This window comes from Lytechinus pictus, chromosome 18 (assembly GCF_037042905.1).
Source record: "Lytechinus pictus isolate F3 Inbred chromosome 18, Lp3.0, whole genome shotgun sequence".
Taxonomy (NCBI): domain Eukaryota; kingdom Metazoa; phylum Echinodermata; class Echinoidea; order Temnopleuroida; family Toxopneustidae; genus Lytechinus; species Lytechinus pictus.
Genome location: NC_087262.1, coordinates 24,611,631 through 24,630,661, shown reverse-complemented (window position 1 = coordinate 24,630,661; position 19,031 = coordinate 24,611,631). Strand labels below are relative to the sequence as shown.

General features: G+C 37.7%; 1 protein-coding gene across 4 annotated transcripts in view; it reads right to left on the bottom strand.

Annotated features, from left to right (window-relative positions):
- LOC129282054 (uncharacterized) overlaps positions 1–19,031 on the bottom strand; it is a 32,692-nt gene that overhangs the window by 4,007 nt on the left and 9,654 nt on the right. For 2 of the 4 annotated variants that reach the window (XR_010296518.1, XM_064113371.1), the window contains exons 5-16: positions 18,207–18,284; positions 17,564–17,786; positions 10,456–10,542; positions 10,041–10,145; positions 8,676–8,757; positions 5,437–5,549; positions 4,297–4,431; positions 3,798–3,893; positions 3,354–3,449; positions 1,699–1,842; positions 1,281–1,340; positions 348–430 (exon numbers count right to left, since the gene is read on the bottom strand). Coding sequence is in view for 2 of the 4 variants with exons in the window: in XM_064113371.1 (XP_063969441.1) it covers positions 348–430; positions 1,281–1,340; positions 1,699–1,842; positions 3,354–3,449; positions 3,798–3,893; positions 4,297–4,431; positions 5,437–5,549; positions 8,676–8,757; positions 10,041–10,145; positions 10,456–10,542; positions 17,564–17,786; positions 18,207–18,284 (1,302 nt within the window). In the remaining 2 variants the exon portion in view is untranslated. Of the gene's footprint in view, positions 1–347; positions 431–1,280; positions 1,341–1,698; positions 1,843–3,353; positions 3,450–3,797; positions 3,894–4,296; positions 4,432–5,436; positions 5,550–8,675; positions 8,758–9,377; positions 9,460–10,040; positions 10,146–10,455; positions 10,543–17,563; positions 17,787–18,206; positions 18,285–19,031 lie in introns of all 4 variants that reach the window. The other 2 variants (XR_010296517.1, XM_064113370.1) reach the window with 1 other exon arrangement.

Here is a 19,031-nt window from a genome sequence, read left to right as displayed (position 1 = left end):
AACAATTTGATGTGTCACTCGACAGAATAGGGGCAATTTAAAAAAATTGACCCTATTATGACCACTAACATGGTCAAGATGACCTTTAGAATTTTGTCACCAAGTTGAAAGTTGTTCCTTGTGATGTCACCAATCACTTAAAAGTGAAAAATCGGACTTAGCCAATTTGTCGAAGTAAATGACATATGCTGCCTGACTATTGGCACATAATTCTTATACAAAAATAAAGACATATGGGTGATCACTTTGTTGGATTCTGGTCCTACTCATAAGTTATGTTACTACCAAAAGTGGAATTTATTTTCATTTGTTTGATTTGGAAATGGATCAACACAAGAAAAACCAACCTCGTTGACCAATCTGTATCAGTGAAGATAGTTTGCCATCGGGGTGTGCCAGGGACCTGAACTTCAAGGAAGGTATCCTCAAGCTGTGATGAGGAAATAATAATAAAATTAATCACTATTGTCATTACAATCACCAGTATCAACATTGTGGTCATAACCACCACAACCACCACTACCATCCCAACAAAATCCATCATCACAAATATCACCATCACCAACATCATTGTTATCACTATCACCACCACTACAACCATCACCACTCCAACCATCATCACCACCACTATCACCATCATCATCCTGCTCTTCCTCCTCACAATCACAACCACCACCATCACCACCACCACCACCAGCATCATCATTATCATCATCAACATTATCATCGTCATCATCATCACCATCATCATCATCATCATCATCATCATCATCAACATTATCATCGTCATCATCACCATCATCATCATCATCATCAACATTATCATCGTCATCATCATCATCACCATCATCATCATCATCATCGTCATCATCATCACCATCATCATCACCATCATCATCATCATCAACATTATCATTCTCATCATCATCATTTATTTGCAGCATCTCCATTTACATCATCACTTTTATCATTATTAAAAGCTAAGCAGCCAATATTTCATTAAAAGGATTAGGGAAAAAGTATATTTTCGGTTGAAATGCGAATTACACTTATGTTCAGTAAAGTTCAAATTATATTCACTTAGAATCATCACCACCATCCTCCTCCTCATCATCACAATCACAACGACTACCACCACCATCACCACTACCATTGTCATTGTTGTCATCATCGTCGTCATCATCATCATCATCCTCCTCCTACTCCTCCTCCTCAGCATCATCACCATCATAATCACGACCACCACTACCATCACCATCATAATTTGTCAATAAGCTTACCATTCCAAGGGTGTTTTGCCTTGGGTTTCCTGCCCAGAAAACAGCTGTCACTACTGAACCCTAGGGGGTATGGAATAGGCAAAGAAAGGAAATATCAATTTTCTTTAAAAAGATTTTCTTCACCAAGTCCTTAGATTTTCCTCTCATGAGTGCAAAAAATAAAGTCACTTTCAATTTTTAAAAATGAAAGAGCATTTAATGGGATTTATATCAAATGACACATGAGGAAGCTGGTGACATGTGACATCAAAAAAAAAAAAAACAGCCATTACTCTGTTAACCTTCAATAGATTTTGACGAAGTTTTCACCAATAAACTTCTTTCTTTGTTTGTTTGTTGTTTAACTTGTATTAAACAAACGTTACATCCGGATGATCGCCCCCTTTAAAACCATTATACTACATCTATGTATCCTAACCTGTTTATACTTTGGATCTACATCGATGTAAACATCACCAGCACTGGTTCCATTTGGAAAGTTATCACCCCTAGTGAACACCTGAAGACCTCGTTGGACGTTCAACAGGTTTGGAGGACTTGGCCCTGCTTCGATGTTGGTCCCCTGCAAGTGAGACACATTAATATTCTCAGGATCAACCAAAGATAATTCCTCTACTTGCTGTTATGTTCCATAAGCCCCATCCCCCTAACATTGTGTTTATCCTCTCTAATATGATTTTGGTAAAACATCAATTTTTTTTGCTTGCATTATAATCAGAATTTTATTTCTTTTCATCAAAGCCAATACTGTATAGATATAAAATCTCTCATTAAAAAATGTACAAAATTTACGAGGGTATGTACAAAAAATCTTTAAATATTCTTAATCAATGATATGAAATTTTGATTCTATTCTTTAAAGACAGCTTCACGTCACTGAATAGAACACCATTATTTCATTTGACTGCATCCTAATATTTGCTTAACAAAAACCCAATATTGTGAAAATTTAACAGAATACAATCTGCCATAACTTACAATGTCCTTCCACACATGTCCCAAGTCAATACAGACACAATGATCATATAACAAGTGGAACGCCTCTGGCAGTCTCGCCTGCATTACGCGATTTAATATAGCAGCAGTGCTATCTTTGAAAACTACTATAAAATAATCATTCACAAAAACACCATTCATATAATGACATAATACCACGTTCATTGACCATAAATGACATTTGAACGGTGACTTAAGACTTGTCAACTACACCCATGTCCACATTTCATTCACTCTATCTATAAACTTTCAAAGTTATGATGGCAATTCAGCAATTACCCCAACATGGCCTAAGTTTATTGACCTTAACTGACCTTTGACCTTGGTTTTGTGACCTGAAACTCACAGGGGATGTTCAGTGATACTTGATTACTCTTATATCCCAAGTTTTATGAACTAGATCCATAAACTTTCAGAGTTTGGATGGTAATTAAACAAATACCCCAACATGGCCAAAGTTCATTGACCTTAAATGACCATTGACCATGGTCATGTGACCTGAAACTCGCACAGGATATTCAGTGGTACTTAATTAACCTTATGTCCAAGTTTCATGAACTAGATTCATAAATTTTCAAAGTTATGATAGTAATTCAACAAATACCCCCAACTTGACCAAAGTTCATTGACCCTAAATGACCTTTGACCTTGGTCACGTGACCTGAAACTCGAGCAGGATTTTCACTTATACTCGATTAACCTTATGCCCAGGTTTCATGAACTAGGTCCATATACTGTCTAAGTTATGATGTCATTTCAAAAACCTAACCCTTTGGTTAAGATTTTGAAAATAATTATCCCAACATGGTCAAAGTTCATTGACCCTAAATGACCTTTGACCTTGGTCATGTGACCTGAAAGTCAGGTAGGATGTTCAGTAATACTTGATTAACCTTACGTCCAAGTTTCATGAACTAGGTCCATAGACTTTCTAAGTTATGATGTCATTTAAAAAACTTAACCTTAGGTTAAGATTTGATGTTGACGCCGCCGCCGTCGGAAAAGCGGCGCCTATAGTCTCGCTCTGCTATGCAGGCGAGACAAAAACCTTGATTAATACATAGTTTTGTTAACAACCTGTATCAGAGAATCTGTTAACATGCTGTATTGCTGGATATATGCCTGCATGGTGTTTGGACCGTAGATAGTGGATGCACCCTCGTACCTCTGGATCTAAAGACATTGATTTAAATAATAGATATTGAATTATAAAGTGAGGAATCTTCATTATGCAGTAAATGTGGTGAGTGGAGTTTGTTGAAATAATGTAAAAAATAGCAGCATTGCCATTATCATTATCGTCATCACCATCATGATTATCATCATAATCACCATTAATATTATTATCAATACCATCATAATCATCATCACCATCATCATCATCATCACCATCATCATCACCATCATCATCATCATCATCATCACCATCATCCCCACTGCCACCACCACCATCCCTTCTCACTATCACTTCTCATTTCCTCCAGCATCATGTTATCCGTTATCCAAATATCAATAACTTACTGCATACTCCTCTGGTGTAGTGATATAATGGGTGTATGTATTAGACAGTCCAGTGATTACAATCTGATTGTCAGTAATGCCAGAGTCATCCAGAACCTGACAGAAGAAGAAGAAATCAGGTAATATTATCTTCATGCAATTTATTTACATCATTGACCCTTTATCAAAGCTTTAGATAGGTTGTAAGGATGCATCCCAGATGTTCAGCCAAATGACTTTTAATAAACGTATCTTTATGACAAAAAAGAAATAGTTGGAAAACTACCACAGAAGTTCATGACTGAATCATCCAAGATTAAACAGCGAGCCATACTGTTCTTTATCATTCTTGATGGTAAACTCAACGTAAATTAATCTGCGTTAATAAGTGACAATTATGAAAAGAAAGCCCTGGAAAGCGGGGCCTCTCGAAAGAAAAACGTAGCCCCTGAAAGAGTAGCTCCCCAATCTTTTTTCCTCAAAATGACTATGGAGCCCTGAAAAGATCCCTGCTACTAACCGTTCCGATGGCATTCCTGAGTCTGCGTCCAGCCATGGTGGAGAACTCTCCCGGAGCAGCCAAGATGAACAGCTCTCCAATACGAAGAATCTGGGTGTCTACTATGTCAGGATGCCACTGCCATGGGGTTGATACCTGGGGAGCATTTCATCAAACAAAAATAGTTGTTACAAGCTACTGAAATCCTTGCATCTGATTGGCTGAGAACAAATGTTAGCAAAAATCACTGATTGTTTCATGAATTCATCCCCCCGCCCCTAGAGACAAAGCTTGAAAGCTTGAATTCTTAACAAGATGGCAAACTTAAGGGAGTAACTCCTCTCAGCCAATAAGATACAAGGATTTCAATAGCTTATAACAAATGTTATCTCTCTCTTGTCCTTTCTCTGTTTCTTTTCCCTCTTTCTATCTCTCAAACTCCATTTTTCGTTTTTCTATCCATCTATCTCTACCTTTCTGTCTCTCTCTCTCTCTGCTTCTTTAACTGATAAAAATGCCCATAATTCATCATTGATGCAATCCAAATTGGCTAAAACCTTGTCACTTGACTTTGCTCCAATGAACACAAAACCTCAGGCAGAACCAAGAAAATGGTTGACTTATCACTTTGCTCATGTTGCCCACACATGTCTACGTCAGTATGGTAGTGGATCGTATTACCGAACACTTTCCATGAATTCAATCATATCAAACACATTATTCTCATAAAATTCACCAAACTTTCACCATAAATACAAAATTACCTACAAAATATAAATATATAAAGATTTTGCCGAAATCGTTTTTCCTTTTTATGATATTAGCTTCCAATCAGACCCCTCTTCGCATGTGAAATATTTTGGTCACTGGAAAAAGTATTGTATTACCAAACGTGTGTTTTCTATGGAAAAAGTTGAGAAACATCAAAATCACTGATGAGCTATTTTGACCATATTTCATTATTTTTAGAATATTAAGACTTTGAAAATGTGCTTTTGACCATTTTTCATCATCTTTCTATTCAAGTTTTCTTTGGAAGGATGTTGCAAAATTTTTAGCGTATAAAATTATTTTCTGATGCGTATGATGCGCGCGTTTGGTAATACAAGGCCGGTCGGTAATACAATCACTCACTATACAAACTTGAATAATTTTATTCACCTCTCCAGTAGGAAGCAGAACAGGTTTAGGCTGATGGCAGTCAATCATTTCTTGAGAAGGTTCCTTGATCAAATCCCTCACAAAATCCCACACAAGACTCCCATCTGTGTCACCTAAACATATCAAAGCATAGAAAGTGAAATGAAAATTATTACTCATAACAGTTGATATGAAGCAGACTGTTTATGATTGATTGCAAACATTTGATTTGTTGAAAATTTACCTCTCTACAGAAAAAAGAATATTTTGAAATTTATCTTTGACATTACTCTAAGGAAAGATATGTACACTGCCAAAATTTAAATGTTGATTTTTTTTATTGTTCAAAATATTTTGAAAATGAAGAAAATATAACAAAGCAATGATGCTCCCCCTTCAATCTCCAACAATCTTAACTTTTTTCCTTGAATTGATATTACATTTACTAAATAATATTTGAATGGCAAGATGAATAAGAGAAGGGGGAAACCCCGGTGTAGTGGACCACCTGCATTCCCCCAACCAGTTATATCGGGAGGAGAGACCTGTGGATCACAGTTCTGTGTGCGCACCCTTCTCGGCGACCTAGATTTGCTGGCTCCTCCAAAAATGCACCTTTGAATGTCTTTGACAGATATATGGTGTAAACAAATGCTGGGCATCATCATCATCAATTATCTTCTCAAAGACTCATTTTGTATAAAATAATTATACTCATTCATGCACAGATGTTAACTCATAAAGGAATACTTTACTACAGATGTTAACTCATGAAGGAATACTTTACTGTCAGTATTTTTCACTTATTAACCCGTTCAATCCTACATTCTGTGATTCCCATGCTTAGTTCCATTATGCTATGGGTTCACTTATAGACTACTGAATTCTGTCATTTCCATACGCTACGTACAGGGACCTCCTAGTTCCGGTAGTCAATTGGTTAACCAGTTGACTACTGACTTTTGTAATTCCAATAGGCTTTATACAGGGCATACTTGCCTCCAGTAGGCAACTGGTTAAATGGTAGATGAGTACTCACTCTGTATGAAGGGCTGTAACATGATGGTGTGTTGAAGAATGATAGAAACATGAAGGCACAAATATGAGCTGAACATTCACATTATGATGATCTGTACAAACAAAGCATGGCATTGATTTAAGAACGATAACAATTGCATGTATTACATTCAATGCGGCAGTTTTACAAGAACTAAGTTCATTTAAGCACACAACACTTTAAACAAGTGTTTACTAGTCTTTTTTTTTTTTTTTTTAATATTGTGAAGAGAAAAAATTGCTTCAGGTCAGGAGTGACCCTCTAAACAGATAATAATAGGCATATATATAGCGCCATCTATCGAGAAATAATCTATTCTGAGGCGCAGTGTTTATCATCATTATTACCCCGGCTTTAGCTCGAGCTGCCTTTCAGCGCTCAGTGCATTCAAGGAATTAATCCTGCCGGGTACCCATTTACCTCACCTGGGTTGAGTGCAGCACAGTGTGGATAAATTTCTTGCTGAAGGAACTTACGCCATGGCTGGGATTCGAACCCACGACCCTATGTTTCGAAGTCAGAAGACTAATCCTCTGGGACACAACGCTCCAAAGATGTTTAGCTTAAACCACAGTGGTTTAACTTGGGGCAGCTAAACATCTATTTATGCTGAAATAATCTCTTTTTGCACCGGACTTAGCTTCCATAATGAGAAATTGCAATAATCATTCCCTGAAAACCTCTAATTGTTCCAATACCAAAAATCCTGAAAATCATTCATCTACTCTGATATTTATCAATTAGGTTGCCCACATGAATTTGATGTACCTGTCAACTATTAGAAATACTGATGTATTAAGTGCTATACAAAAGTGGAATATTAATTCAAATAATTCATACTTTGAATTAAACCTCTGTTTGTTATACAGCCAAGGGCATTCAAGTGACATAATTACCGGTCATAATATGAAATGTAATTCAACTAACATAGAGCAACTTTTGTTACAACTGTGACATAAGTTGGTGATACATTATGGGATATGGCTGTTGACAATATGTTAACATGTGGCAGTATGTGCATTGAAATGCAAGATGAATATACAAAACAATCAATACTTTATTAGACATGAATATCATACAATAAAAGCACATGGCATATTAATGATAAGATACAACCAACAATGATTTTCTTTTAATTAATTAAATTCATTTCTGTTCAATTTTATTTAATAAATAAAAGACATCATTTTGGTAAACAAAATACTTTGAAGAAGAACATTCCACTCCTTTGTTTTGATATACAATTTGTACACATGTTACTTATTGCATTTATTCATTCCCTAAAGTTAACCCAAATGTTAGAAATATCAGTTGTTCTCAAGACAAAAGCTTTCGAAAACTACAAATATACCCCTATTCAAAGTCACTTTCCTTGAATGCCTCCTAAACTATTCTAGATGTATGCTTTGTAATTGTTATCAGTCATATCATCATAAGCTGAATTTATTTAATTACTCTTCATGGAAAACACTTTAAGTGTTGGGTATTATACTTTTTAATACAACCTGACAAAATCGTACTAGCGTGAACCTGTATATAATGAACACCCAAGGAAGACAAGAAAAGTGTTCTTTCTGAGCAGGTTGCCTTTGTGGAATGGTTCCTTTAATAAATGTTTCAATGGAGAATATTGTTCAATGGAAACCAAACTTGTGGTCCTTACAGACAGGTGATTCTTCTATAAAGGTAGTCATTAAGCCTATCTAGGCCGGGGGGGGGGGGCCTCAGAGGCCCCTCCTCAACGATTCGCGCAACATTTTCACTGTGCGAAATTTTTTGACCGCGCCGCTCGCTGACTTTTTACCTTCAAGTCTTGCGCAACTTTTGAGACCAATTTTGCGTCACCCGGGTACGTGGTTCCGAAATTACGCAACATTATGTAAGTGCATGTCAGACCAAAAATTGCTCAAAAACGTGATTTTGTGTACAAAGTCAATGCAAATAGTGTTTTCAACCAAAACTCATAAATGTATGATTATTTTTAGTTTTGCTGGTCTAAATGTATATCAATTTTATGCTTTTTATGATCTCAGAAGAGTCCCCAACAAATTTCATTGAAAAAACAATGAAAAACAAAAGGTTAAAAAACAAGGAAATACATAAGAAATTGCAAAGCAACTGCATATGAACTCCCAAACTACCCCTGCCTAGATAGGGTTAAAGCAAGTTTGATTGTATTTGACATGATATGAATGACGGGTACCTTGATTAAATGTGAAGAATCCCGGCCCATCTATCGTACCCCCAGCAAAGCTGTACCCCATGGCCGGGGAACAAGTTTTAACCTACACAACGAGAATGAACAAACAAACAAACAACACACAGATGAAACTTATTAATGATCAGCCCTAGGTTTCGTCTTATAAATATTGTGATTGATCCAAGTCACTCAACTATGGTAAGCCAACAGAGCCAACCTGGTAGTGGTCCAGTGGATGTGTCTGTGGACTACATGTATAGATCACAAGCTATGTGGTTTAAGTCCAGCTGAGGCCCTAGTTGTTTTTGTTACGCCTTTGAGCTATATTTGCCACTCTCAATCCAGGTGTGGATAAATGTGTACCTGTCATGAACAAATTCCTCCAAATGCTAAAGCTTATTTTTGGCAGCTACCAGTATGCTAAAGTTAGAGGCTTAATTATGGAGTGTCAGGAATGTCATATCTGACAAAAGAGAGTGCTAAAGAAAACTAACTATCATTATTATTATAGACTTCATTAATTTAAAAGATTATGTTTATTTTTAGCACAGGGCCCCTGAAAAACAAAGTTTATCAATGATGAGACAATTAGTACACCATCATAATTATTCATTATGGCTTAGTTGGCTTTCCATAGCTGAGATTAATTTGAAATCGATTGTAATTCTTTGAAAGCTGGGTGAATGCACAAAGAAAACAGTGTACCTTGGGTGAAAGTAAAAAATCCCGTTCCATCCGTACATCCGGACGCAAAGCTATAGCCAAGGGCTGGCAAACAAGTCTTTATCTACACATAATTCAACATTATTATTATTAGAGAATAATGATTGGTATTAACGAGAAAAGAAATTTAGTATTGATAAATATTGTTATTAGAAATTTGTAGGTATGAGAACGAAAATAGGCTCTCTCATGAATTCCTCTTTGGTAATTGCTCTTACAATTTTCCTAGGATTCTATGCCCTTATTCTGAATTCTGGTTTAATGTAAGCCAAAGACTAAATGCAGTGCTTATTGGAATAAGAACACTAAATATAGACTTCTTGTATAGAAGTGTTGCCAATCGTCGTAGATGCATATTAAGAATCCACTGCACTTGAATTGTATAGGATACGAGGAAAAGTTATCAAGCTTCATTAACAAATCAAGCTAACAGAAATCGCAACATCCTTTAGAAATAAACGGAATAATTTGTGAGTGAACTTATATAGATAACATCAAACAAACTAGTTTAATTCATCTATTGTCATTAAGAAAAAAACATTTAAAGTGCTATATAAATCATGCAAATTATCATTATCTTTTCTACATAGGGGATTCACACAAAAATAAAACAGAAGGAATAGCGAAAAACAAGTTAACTCTTACTGTAGTATTGTCTTCCAGCATAACTTGGTAGTTTGACATATCAACAAACTGGTGTATAGAGGATATAGTTGATGACATAATCACGGTAGCTGAATCATATAATTCCTGTTTAAAAAAAACATATATGATAATGCCTGATTAAAAACTATAATAAATCTGGAATATCATGATATGAAGTGGAATAAAAGCACAATTTGTTTTGTTTTATTGGGATCGGTAGGCCCTTTTTTTTGGGGGGGGGGGGGTGAATTCGAAAATTCCATTATTTTCTCTTTTCTTGTCTTTATAAGAAATATATATCAAGTGTAAAATATACAGGAAGCAGTTCTTTCAATCCCTTAAAATTAAAATAACAACATATCAAAAGCAATTATTCAGTTCAGTCATGCAATAAAGATTTAAAAAGTTGATATACTTTAGCTTTAGTGTACTGTCTCTCTCCAATTATCTGAGTGCTTTCAAACATGTCCTTCCCTGGTCCGCTAGCATAACACAGCTGAGCCTGAAACGATAGAATCAAGATAAAAAAGAATGTATAACTTGTTATGAAAATGCACATTACATAATCAAATCACAAGGACAAATGTTGATGATTGTTAAGGATTCAACCTTCTTCCCCTATGCTATCACCTATTGTTATGCACAATTAAGTCCTGGGACTGAATAAACCATTGTTAGGCTCCAGTGCACTCTCCCTGGCTTAACAGGTGGAACATTTTTGCATTGGGTGTGTTGCCTTACCAAGCACTTAGTCTTCACTATCTGCTCAGAAGTCAAACAGGGAGGACCTATGGGTCAATTCTTGGTTCAGAAATGTTATTGGAAAATTGAAGTTTTAGACTGAATTTAGGGCAGATAGCGCTGCATTTTTCGTTTCAAGCATCAAGAACATTACTGCTGAGAATGTCCTCTTGGGTTGACTCGGGTGTGACTTGTCCGGGAGTCGAACCCGGGACCTCTCGCAAAAATACTTTGGATATTATGAGGTTGACCTCTCCCAAATTTACTTTGGATATTATGAGGTTGACCTCTCGCAAAATTACTTTGGATATTAAAAGGTTTAACTTTTGCAAAATTGTTCGGATATCAGGTTTACCTCTTGCAAATTAATTTGGTTTTATAAGAGGCTTACCTCTTGCAGATTAATTGGGATATTATATCATGATATTTACCTCTTGCAAAATTAAGTTTGCCGTTTTGTAATGTTTACCTCTCATGGAATAGGTTTTCCTCTAAGTTAATACTTCTTGCATAGAAAAGATTTTCCTTTAGTGGAATATAATCTTTTGATTGTTTTCCTATTGCAAAGTGTTTAAATACTCTTAGGAAATATTAGGATTGCTTAGTGATGTTTAATATGTGTTGAATACTCTACACGCATCATTGGATAAGTTATAGAATGTTTTCATATATGAATAACTTTGACCTTACATGATATGCTACTTCTCTTCCATGGTTTATTGTTCTCTGTATACAGTTGGAATATTTGTGATTCTGTGCTACAGGACAGGAATCAGAGGCAAGTCTTCAAGTCGGCAGAAGGTGTTCTTGATTCTTTGGTAAGAATAACAATTCTGCATGTGCGCGTTTTGGGAAGGTTTATTCTCTTACGTAGAGATATCAATTATCGATACCATAGTCCTGCCTGGTTGAGTTTTCATTATGGATGTTATTGATGAAAAATTGGTTAACTTGGGTAAGGAGTTAGGTTTAGCAGGTGAAGACTTGTTCGAATTCATTAAGGATAGGGAACAAAAGGCACGAGAAGAAAGAGCAGCTGTTAGGGAAGATAGGAAACAAGAAATTGAGTTAAAGAAACAGGAATTTGAGTTGAAGAAATTAGAGGAAAATATTTTAGATAAACAGATAGTTCTTGAACAAGCTAAGAAAGGCAATGAATCTCAGTTAGGAGATATTAGGAATGCAACCCATAGTTTGACAAAAATCCCAAAGTTACCTCACTTTGATGAAAGTAGAGACAACATAGACGCATACTTAGAGCGTTTTGAACGATACGCTAACAGTCAGAGATGGCCAACAGATTGTTGGGCTATTAATTTAGGTGCACTTCTACAAGGGAAGGCTTTGGAGGTCTACAGTAGACTGGCACCAGATGAAGCTGCTAATTATTCTACTCTCAAGGACACCCTCCTTCGTAGATATCAGATGTCTGCAGATGACTTCCGAAAGAAGTTCTACAGAGCAACACCAGAGACAGGAGAGTCTGCTGGTCAGTTTATGGCAAGGTTAGAACACTACTTCGAAAGATGGGTAGATCTTACAGACACAGATAAATCATTTGAGGGATTGAAAGATTTGATAATTAGACAGCAGTTTCTTGAGCAGATTAATCCAGGATTAGCTATTTATTTGAGAGAGCGTACTCCCCAGACTACTAGGGATATGACTGATGCTGCTCAGATTTATATTTCAGCACACGGTGGTCATTTCAAGGGTCCCAGAAAGGACACCAAAGTAATGACACCTCATAAGTCTGAAAACAAGAGTGAAGCTTTTCATAAGGAAAAGCCTAAGAGTCTAAAGCCAATTGGGCCATGTTATTTGTGTGACCAAATAGGTCATCTTGCAAGAAATTGTAAGTCAAGTTCTAAACCAAAACCTGAGAAGGGTGGAAGTTTTGTAGATATAGGTACCAAGACCTATAAACAGAGAAAGTCTTCAGTTAAGACTAAATCTCATGATGGAGATAATGAGGCGAGTAGAGACTTATGTTTTTCATGTCCTACATGTTCTTCTCCCAAAGTTTTAGATGCTGACATTAGCATGTCTCAGATCGAGAGTGGGCTGTTTGTCATGATGTCTGCCACAGGCATGGAGCAGGCTAGACCTTCAAGGAAACAAAGGAAGAAGAGAATTCTAGAGTTATGTGCGACTTGTAAAAGTAAGTTACGCTCACTAATGCCTGTTACTAATGGAACTGTTAATTCTGAGACAGTTTCTGTTCTTAGAGACACAGGGTGTACTTGTGTTGTGATTCGGAAGAGACTAGTCAATAAGGAGCAGATGACAGGGAAATACAAGCTCTGTATTCTCATCGATGGTACTGCACGTTGGTATCCTACTGCTAAGATTCATCTTGATTGTCCTTTTTATGTAGGATGCGTTGTAGCTTTGTGTATGAAAGCTCCAGTGTTTGATGTTATTCTAGGAAATATCCAGAATGTTCTTCCACCAGATGCGCCAAATCCGAAATGGGGAATTTTAGATTCAGACCGTGATGGTATAGTTAACCCTTCATCTGAAGTCGGGATGGCAGTTGAGACGAGGTCACAAGTGAAAGCTGCTGAGCGAAAGCAGACTCCGCTGAAGGTTATGTCTCCCATTCCAGACGTTTCCCCTGAAGATATCAAGGAAGCACAGTTAGCAGATCCCACACTCAAGAAGGCAAGAGAGCTTGCTGAGTCGGAGGATGACAGTAAGACAGATAGGAAAAATTCTACTTTTCTCTTACAGGATGGTTTGCTGCATAGAGTATTTCAACCGAACAGTGTTGCGGATGGAAACCAGGTTGTACAGCTTGTTGTGCTGAAGCCATATCGGAAAGCTGTTATGAAGTTAGCACATGAAGGAATCATGGGCGGACACCAAGGTGTCAAGAAGACGTCGGATAAGATAATGTTGAGTTTCTTTTGGCCAGGTTTACAGGCCGATGTAAGTAGATTTTGTCAGTCATGTGACATCTGCCAACGAACCATCAGCAAGGGCAGAGTCCCTCGTGTTCCTCTTGGTAAGATGCCAGTTATCGACGTTCCTTTTAAGAGGATTGCTGTTGATTTGGACCAATACAGCCAATCACTTCACGGAAGAATAGGTATATTCTTACAGTAGTCGACTGTGCCCAACATAGAGACAACTACAGTTGCAGAGGCACTTGTTCAGATATTCTCCAGAGTCGGTGTACCACAGGAGATTTTGTCAGATCAGGGTACCCAGTTTACCTCTGATCTTATGAGAGATATTGGGAAGTTGCTTTCTATAAAGCGAATGACCACGACCCCATATCACCCTGCCTGCAACGGGCTTGTCGAGCGGTTTAATGGCACGTTGAAGAAAATCCTCCGTAGAATTTGTTCAGACCGTCCCTCTGATTGGGATCGGTATCTTGCTCCTATTTTGTTCGCCTACAGAGAGGCTCCAGATGCTTCAATGGGTTTCTCACCGTTCGAGCTCCTGTACGGACGTACCGTCAGAGGACCCTTAATGATTCTTAAGGAACTTTGGACTGGTAAGCAACAGAATGAGGAATTGAAATCAACCTACCAGTATGTAGTCGAGCTGAGGGAACGACTAGAATCGACATTGGAAGTAGCACAGCAAGAGCTGAAGAAGTCGATGGAAAGAATTTCAAAGTACTACAACTTGAAGAGTAGGGAGAGAAGATTTCAGGTCGGAGATCAAGTCTTGTTGTTGTTACCCACTGAACACAACAAATTGTTAGTACAGTGGAAAGGTCCGTTCACTGTTATGCACAAACTCAGTGATCAGGATTATAGGTTGGACATCAACGGAAAGCTTAAGACTTTCCATGCTAATCTGTTGAAGCGTTATATCAGCAGAGATGAAGACGACGAACGTGAAGAGTCTTCTACTAACAGGGAAGATCCAGAGATCGGAGCTCAAGCTACTGTTGTCACTGAGGATGACGATGATGGAGAAAGTCCTGTTTTGGAGAAACCGAAGTCACTTGGTATTCAACTCCCTCCGCTAGAAGCGACAGAGACAATTGAAGATGTCTCGGTATGCTTGAACTTATCTCGAGAACAGAAGTGTGAGGTAAAGTCTTTGTTACAGGATTACAAGGAGGTCCTTACTGATCTTCCAGGAGAGTGCAAGATAGGCACTCATTCACTCAAGTTGACTACAGACGAACCTGTGCGTCAGCGACCATATCCTACACCCCATGCTCGCAGGAACACAATCGAAGAAGAAGTCAAGAAGATGCTAGATATGGACGTTATCGAGCAATCTGAGTCTCCCTATTCTTCACCGATCGTGTTAGTAAAGAAATCTGATGGGACTAATCGATTCTGCGTGGATTTTCGTCGGTTGAATCGAGTTACAGTGTTCGATGCGGAACCTATTCCCAATACCGATGAGATTTTCTCGAGTCTTACAGGGTGTAGATACTTCTCGAAAGTGGATTTATCCAAAGGGTATTGGCAAATCCCCTTGTCAAATGATGCTAAGGAAAAGACCGCTTTCCGTAGTCCGAGCGGGCTATACCAATTTCGTAGGATGCCATTCGGCCTTGTGAATGCGCCGGCAACATTTAGTCGAGTTATGAGGTCACTACTCACTGGTATGTCCAGCGTTCACAATTACTTGGATGACATACTCATCCATACTAGAACATGGGAGGAGCATCTTCGTGTTCTGAGAGAATTTTTCGACAGAATTCGTACATCTGGTTTGACGGCACGACCAAGTAAGTGTCAAATAGGATGTAACCAGATTGAATTTCTAGGTCACATCGTGGGAGAGGACAAGCTTCAACCGATGCAAGATAAGGTGGAGAAGGTACGCGATGCTCCACTACCAGAGACCAAGAAGCAGATGAGATCTTTCATTGGGATGGTGAGCTTCTACCGAAAATTCATCCCGAATTTTGCATCAATCGCCACCCCTCTGACTGACAAGACGAAAGGCCGTCAACCAAACAAGCTCATTTGGAGTGAAGCAGAGAAGAAAGCATTTCAGCACTTGAAAGACTGTTTGTCGACAGCTCCAATCCCTTGCTTAGCTGACGTTGCTAAGCCATTCATCATCCGCACTGATGCCTCAGCAACAGGTATCGGAGCAGTTCTCCTTCAAGAGAAAGAAGAAGGAAAATGCCCTGTCGCATATGCCAGCAGGAAGTTACTTCCACGAGAGCAAGCGTACTCAGCGATCGAACGCGAATGTCTTGCGATTGTATGGGGAATCAGCAAGTTCCAGGTATACTTAGATGGACGAGAGTTCATACTGGAGACGGACCACAAACCTCTAGTCTACCTCAATCAGTCTAAGTTGACAAATAGTAGGATCATGAGGTGGTCCCTTGCTTTTCAACCATACAGGTTCCATATTGAGTCTATACCAGGTTCAGAAAATGTTGGCGCGGATTTCTTAAGCAGGGCAGTTTAAGGTTAAGTTTAAGTATCGTTACTTTTAAGCAGATTTTTCTGTAAGGATTAAGCAAGATAGCTTACATTTAGTTTGTTTTCAGTCAAAACTGTTAGGGATAGATTGAATCATAATGTAATGAGGCCTTCCTGATGATTTCCTGCCTTTAGTCACAGACGTCAAACTATGGGTTCCGATTCCAATTCCACTGGTCGTTCCACTGGTTGTTCCAATTCTGGTTCTGAGTTTGGTTCCAACCGCCGTTCCAGTAGCCGTTCCGGTCCCACTCCCGGCTCCGGCTCCACCATGATTATGACTGTCAAATCCCGCTATGGACAAGACTTGTAAAGAGAGTCAGAGGGAAGACAGATCCATCGTCGAATGATGTAACTGTTTAACGATTCGTCAGTATCGATTAATATTGAACTGGAGTGATTATATCACTGTATAAAGTGGGTTACCTTGTTTGTTCTTTCAAAGACTTTTATTCCATATGTTATTTGTACTCTGAAACAACGCCATTGAATCATTGTTCTACAAGAACCTGAATACAGTTTTAATAAATTCTTTGAACTGTATTTTTATTGTTCATGTAATTATTTCATTTTTATGTCCTCTTGAGTTACTTGGGTGTGACAATTGGTTGCGAGAATTGATTGTATGTCCTCTTGGGTTGACTCGGGTGTGATAATGATGATGATGATAATAATAATAATGGAAAAACACCAATTACTATTCATGTACAATGGATATTTCATCAAGAGACGGTCATATTGTGGAGGTTGGACACAAGTGTCCTCTCCTTATGACATATAGGCAATTATCCATTTCTCTATTCACCATTTTATCAACTTTTTTTCAAAAATACAAAGTAGAAAATATTATGAAAATTAGGAATGATCGGTAACTACATTTTTTTTTTTTCAGGTTTTTTTTTGGGGAGTCAAATTTTAATTGAATAAAATAAATTTCATCACATTTTATGAGGGTTGGTTGATATCAGTTATGAAAATATTGACTTTGATTGGTTAATGATGTGGCGGGCGGGGGGGGGGGGGGCTGAGAATGCATAAAAGAAATTAAAAACATTTGAAATGGAAAGAGTATGACAGAGCGAGAGAGAGAGAAAGAAAGATAGGAAGGGTTAGGGTGTTGGTAAGGCACATCCATATTCCTATCAGTCACAAGCCTGTATCAATCCGTTTGAAAGGGGGGAGGGGTCACCTTGTAAAAAATCAGGTTTCTGTCAACAAAAATAGTTAAACACAAAGCTAGAATGTGCCAGATATATCATCAAATACAAATATGGTCAATATTTTCATAATTATTAGTATGAAGGGGTTCACATGAACACCCAGAATCCCCCTAGTTGTGGTCCTCAGTAGGGGTGCAGTACTTACTCTTCCGTTACAGGTACTTGTCTCCATCTCACATGGCTCTCCAGTGTCAACACACTTGGGTCCGTTCAGATTAGGAGAAACGTCTCCCTGGTTGCTATTCGGAAACGCTGCCACAAAGCCCGATCCAAACTCCTTTTCAGCAAGGTAAGAGGCATAGCCTTTATTATCACTGCTGATCAGATGATTGGTGTTGTTCATACTCACTGGATGAACAGCAAACCAGCTGGATTATACGAATGGAAAATGAAAAGGGGTATCATAAGTGTGAACACACTCCCTTAGAATTCATGTTACTGATCAAACAATTTTGTCCAATCTGTTGCATTTCCCATAAAACAGAGTAAAATAAACATTCTCACTACTTATATCACTTTATGATACTAAAGAAATCAATTTCACTGACTATCTGCCTGAAAGTACAACAAAAGATTCATTACCATCCTTTTCACTTACTTTTATCAATGCATTATTTTATCAAATGTTTGTTGCTATGGCAGGCTATGTTGCTATGGCAGCCAATGAAAACAAAGTTTCAATGAAATTAAAGAATGCAAGTTTGAAATGAAAGCAACATTTTGAGTTTGTAACATTTTCATGCTAAATGTTAAGATAAATAAATAAATTCAATTCTTTGATTACTCACCTTATAAGTCCCAAGCCATTGTCATTTTCATCAACAAACTTGGCTACAGTCATTCTGGTATCTGTGTTGTTGAGGTATCTGTCATAACAAAAGACACAAACATCAGAACATTAAATTCAAACTCCGATGTAAAAGCAGTGAGCAACATATCAATCATGAAAGTTATCAATAAGCTGTCTTGGCCAACATCTTGTCCGGGCTAGTGTCTTGACTCCAGGTCAGATCCAGGCATACATTGACCATTCAGGTGTTTGTATTAATGTCCTTCTAGCGCCTAACAGAAAATATAGGATGAATTAACTTTCTTGCTCTTCCTGTCTTCTTGATTATTGAGGTCTTGGTGGTTTGGCTTCTATTGATGTTACTAAACAACTCATTATGGCTTAAAAGGTGTTACCTACATGCATGAAAGCCCTTCTAGCACCAAACAGTCAAAATATGTAAGAGGCTTATTCCCTTCTTTTCCTCATCTTCAGGATTAATAATAAGGTAAGCAGGGGCTTATATTGATATTAAAAGAACTTTTTAAAGTCAAATAGATGTTAACTAGATGTGTTACAGACTATTTTTAACATCCTTCTAGCACCAATGAGATAAAATACAAAATACAGGGGTGGTATTCTGAGGTCATTTTATCTTTAAAATATTTTATTTTATCTCTTAAAATGAAATTGGTATTCTGAGATTACATTTTATCTCTCAGATAAAATTTAAAATTTTATCTTGCGTATACATTTTATCTTGCGTATCTATGATGATACGCAACAGAGCAGTGGCTGCGTAGACTTACCCATCGCGTATCTGGACATTGCAACGCGGATGATG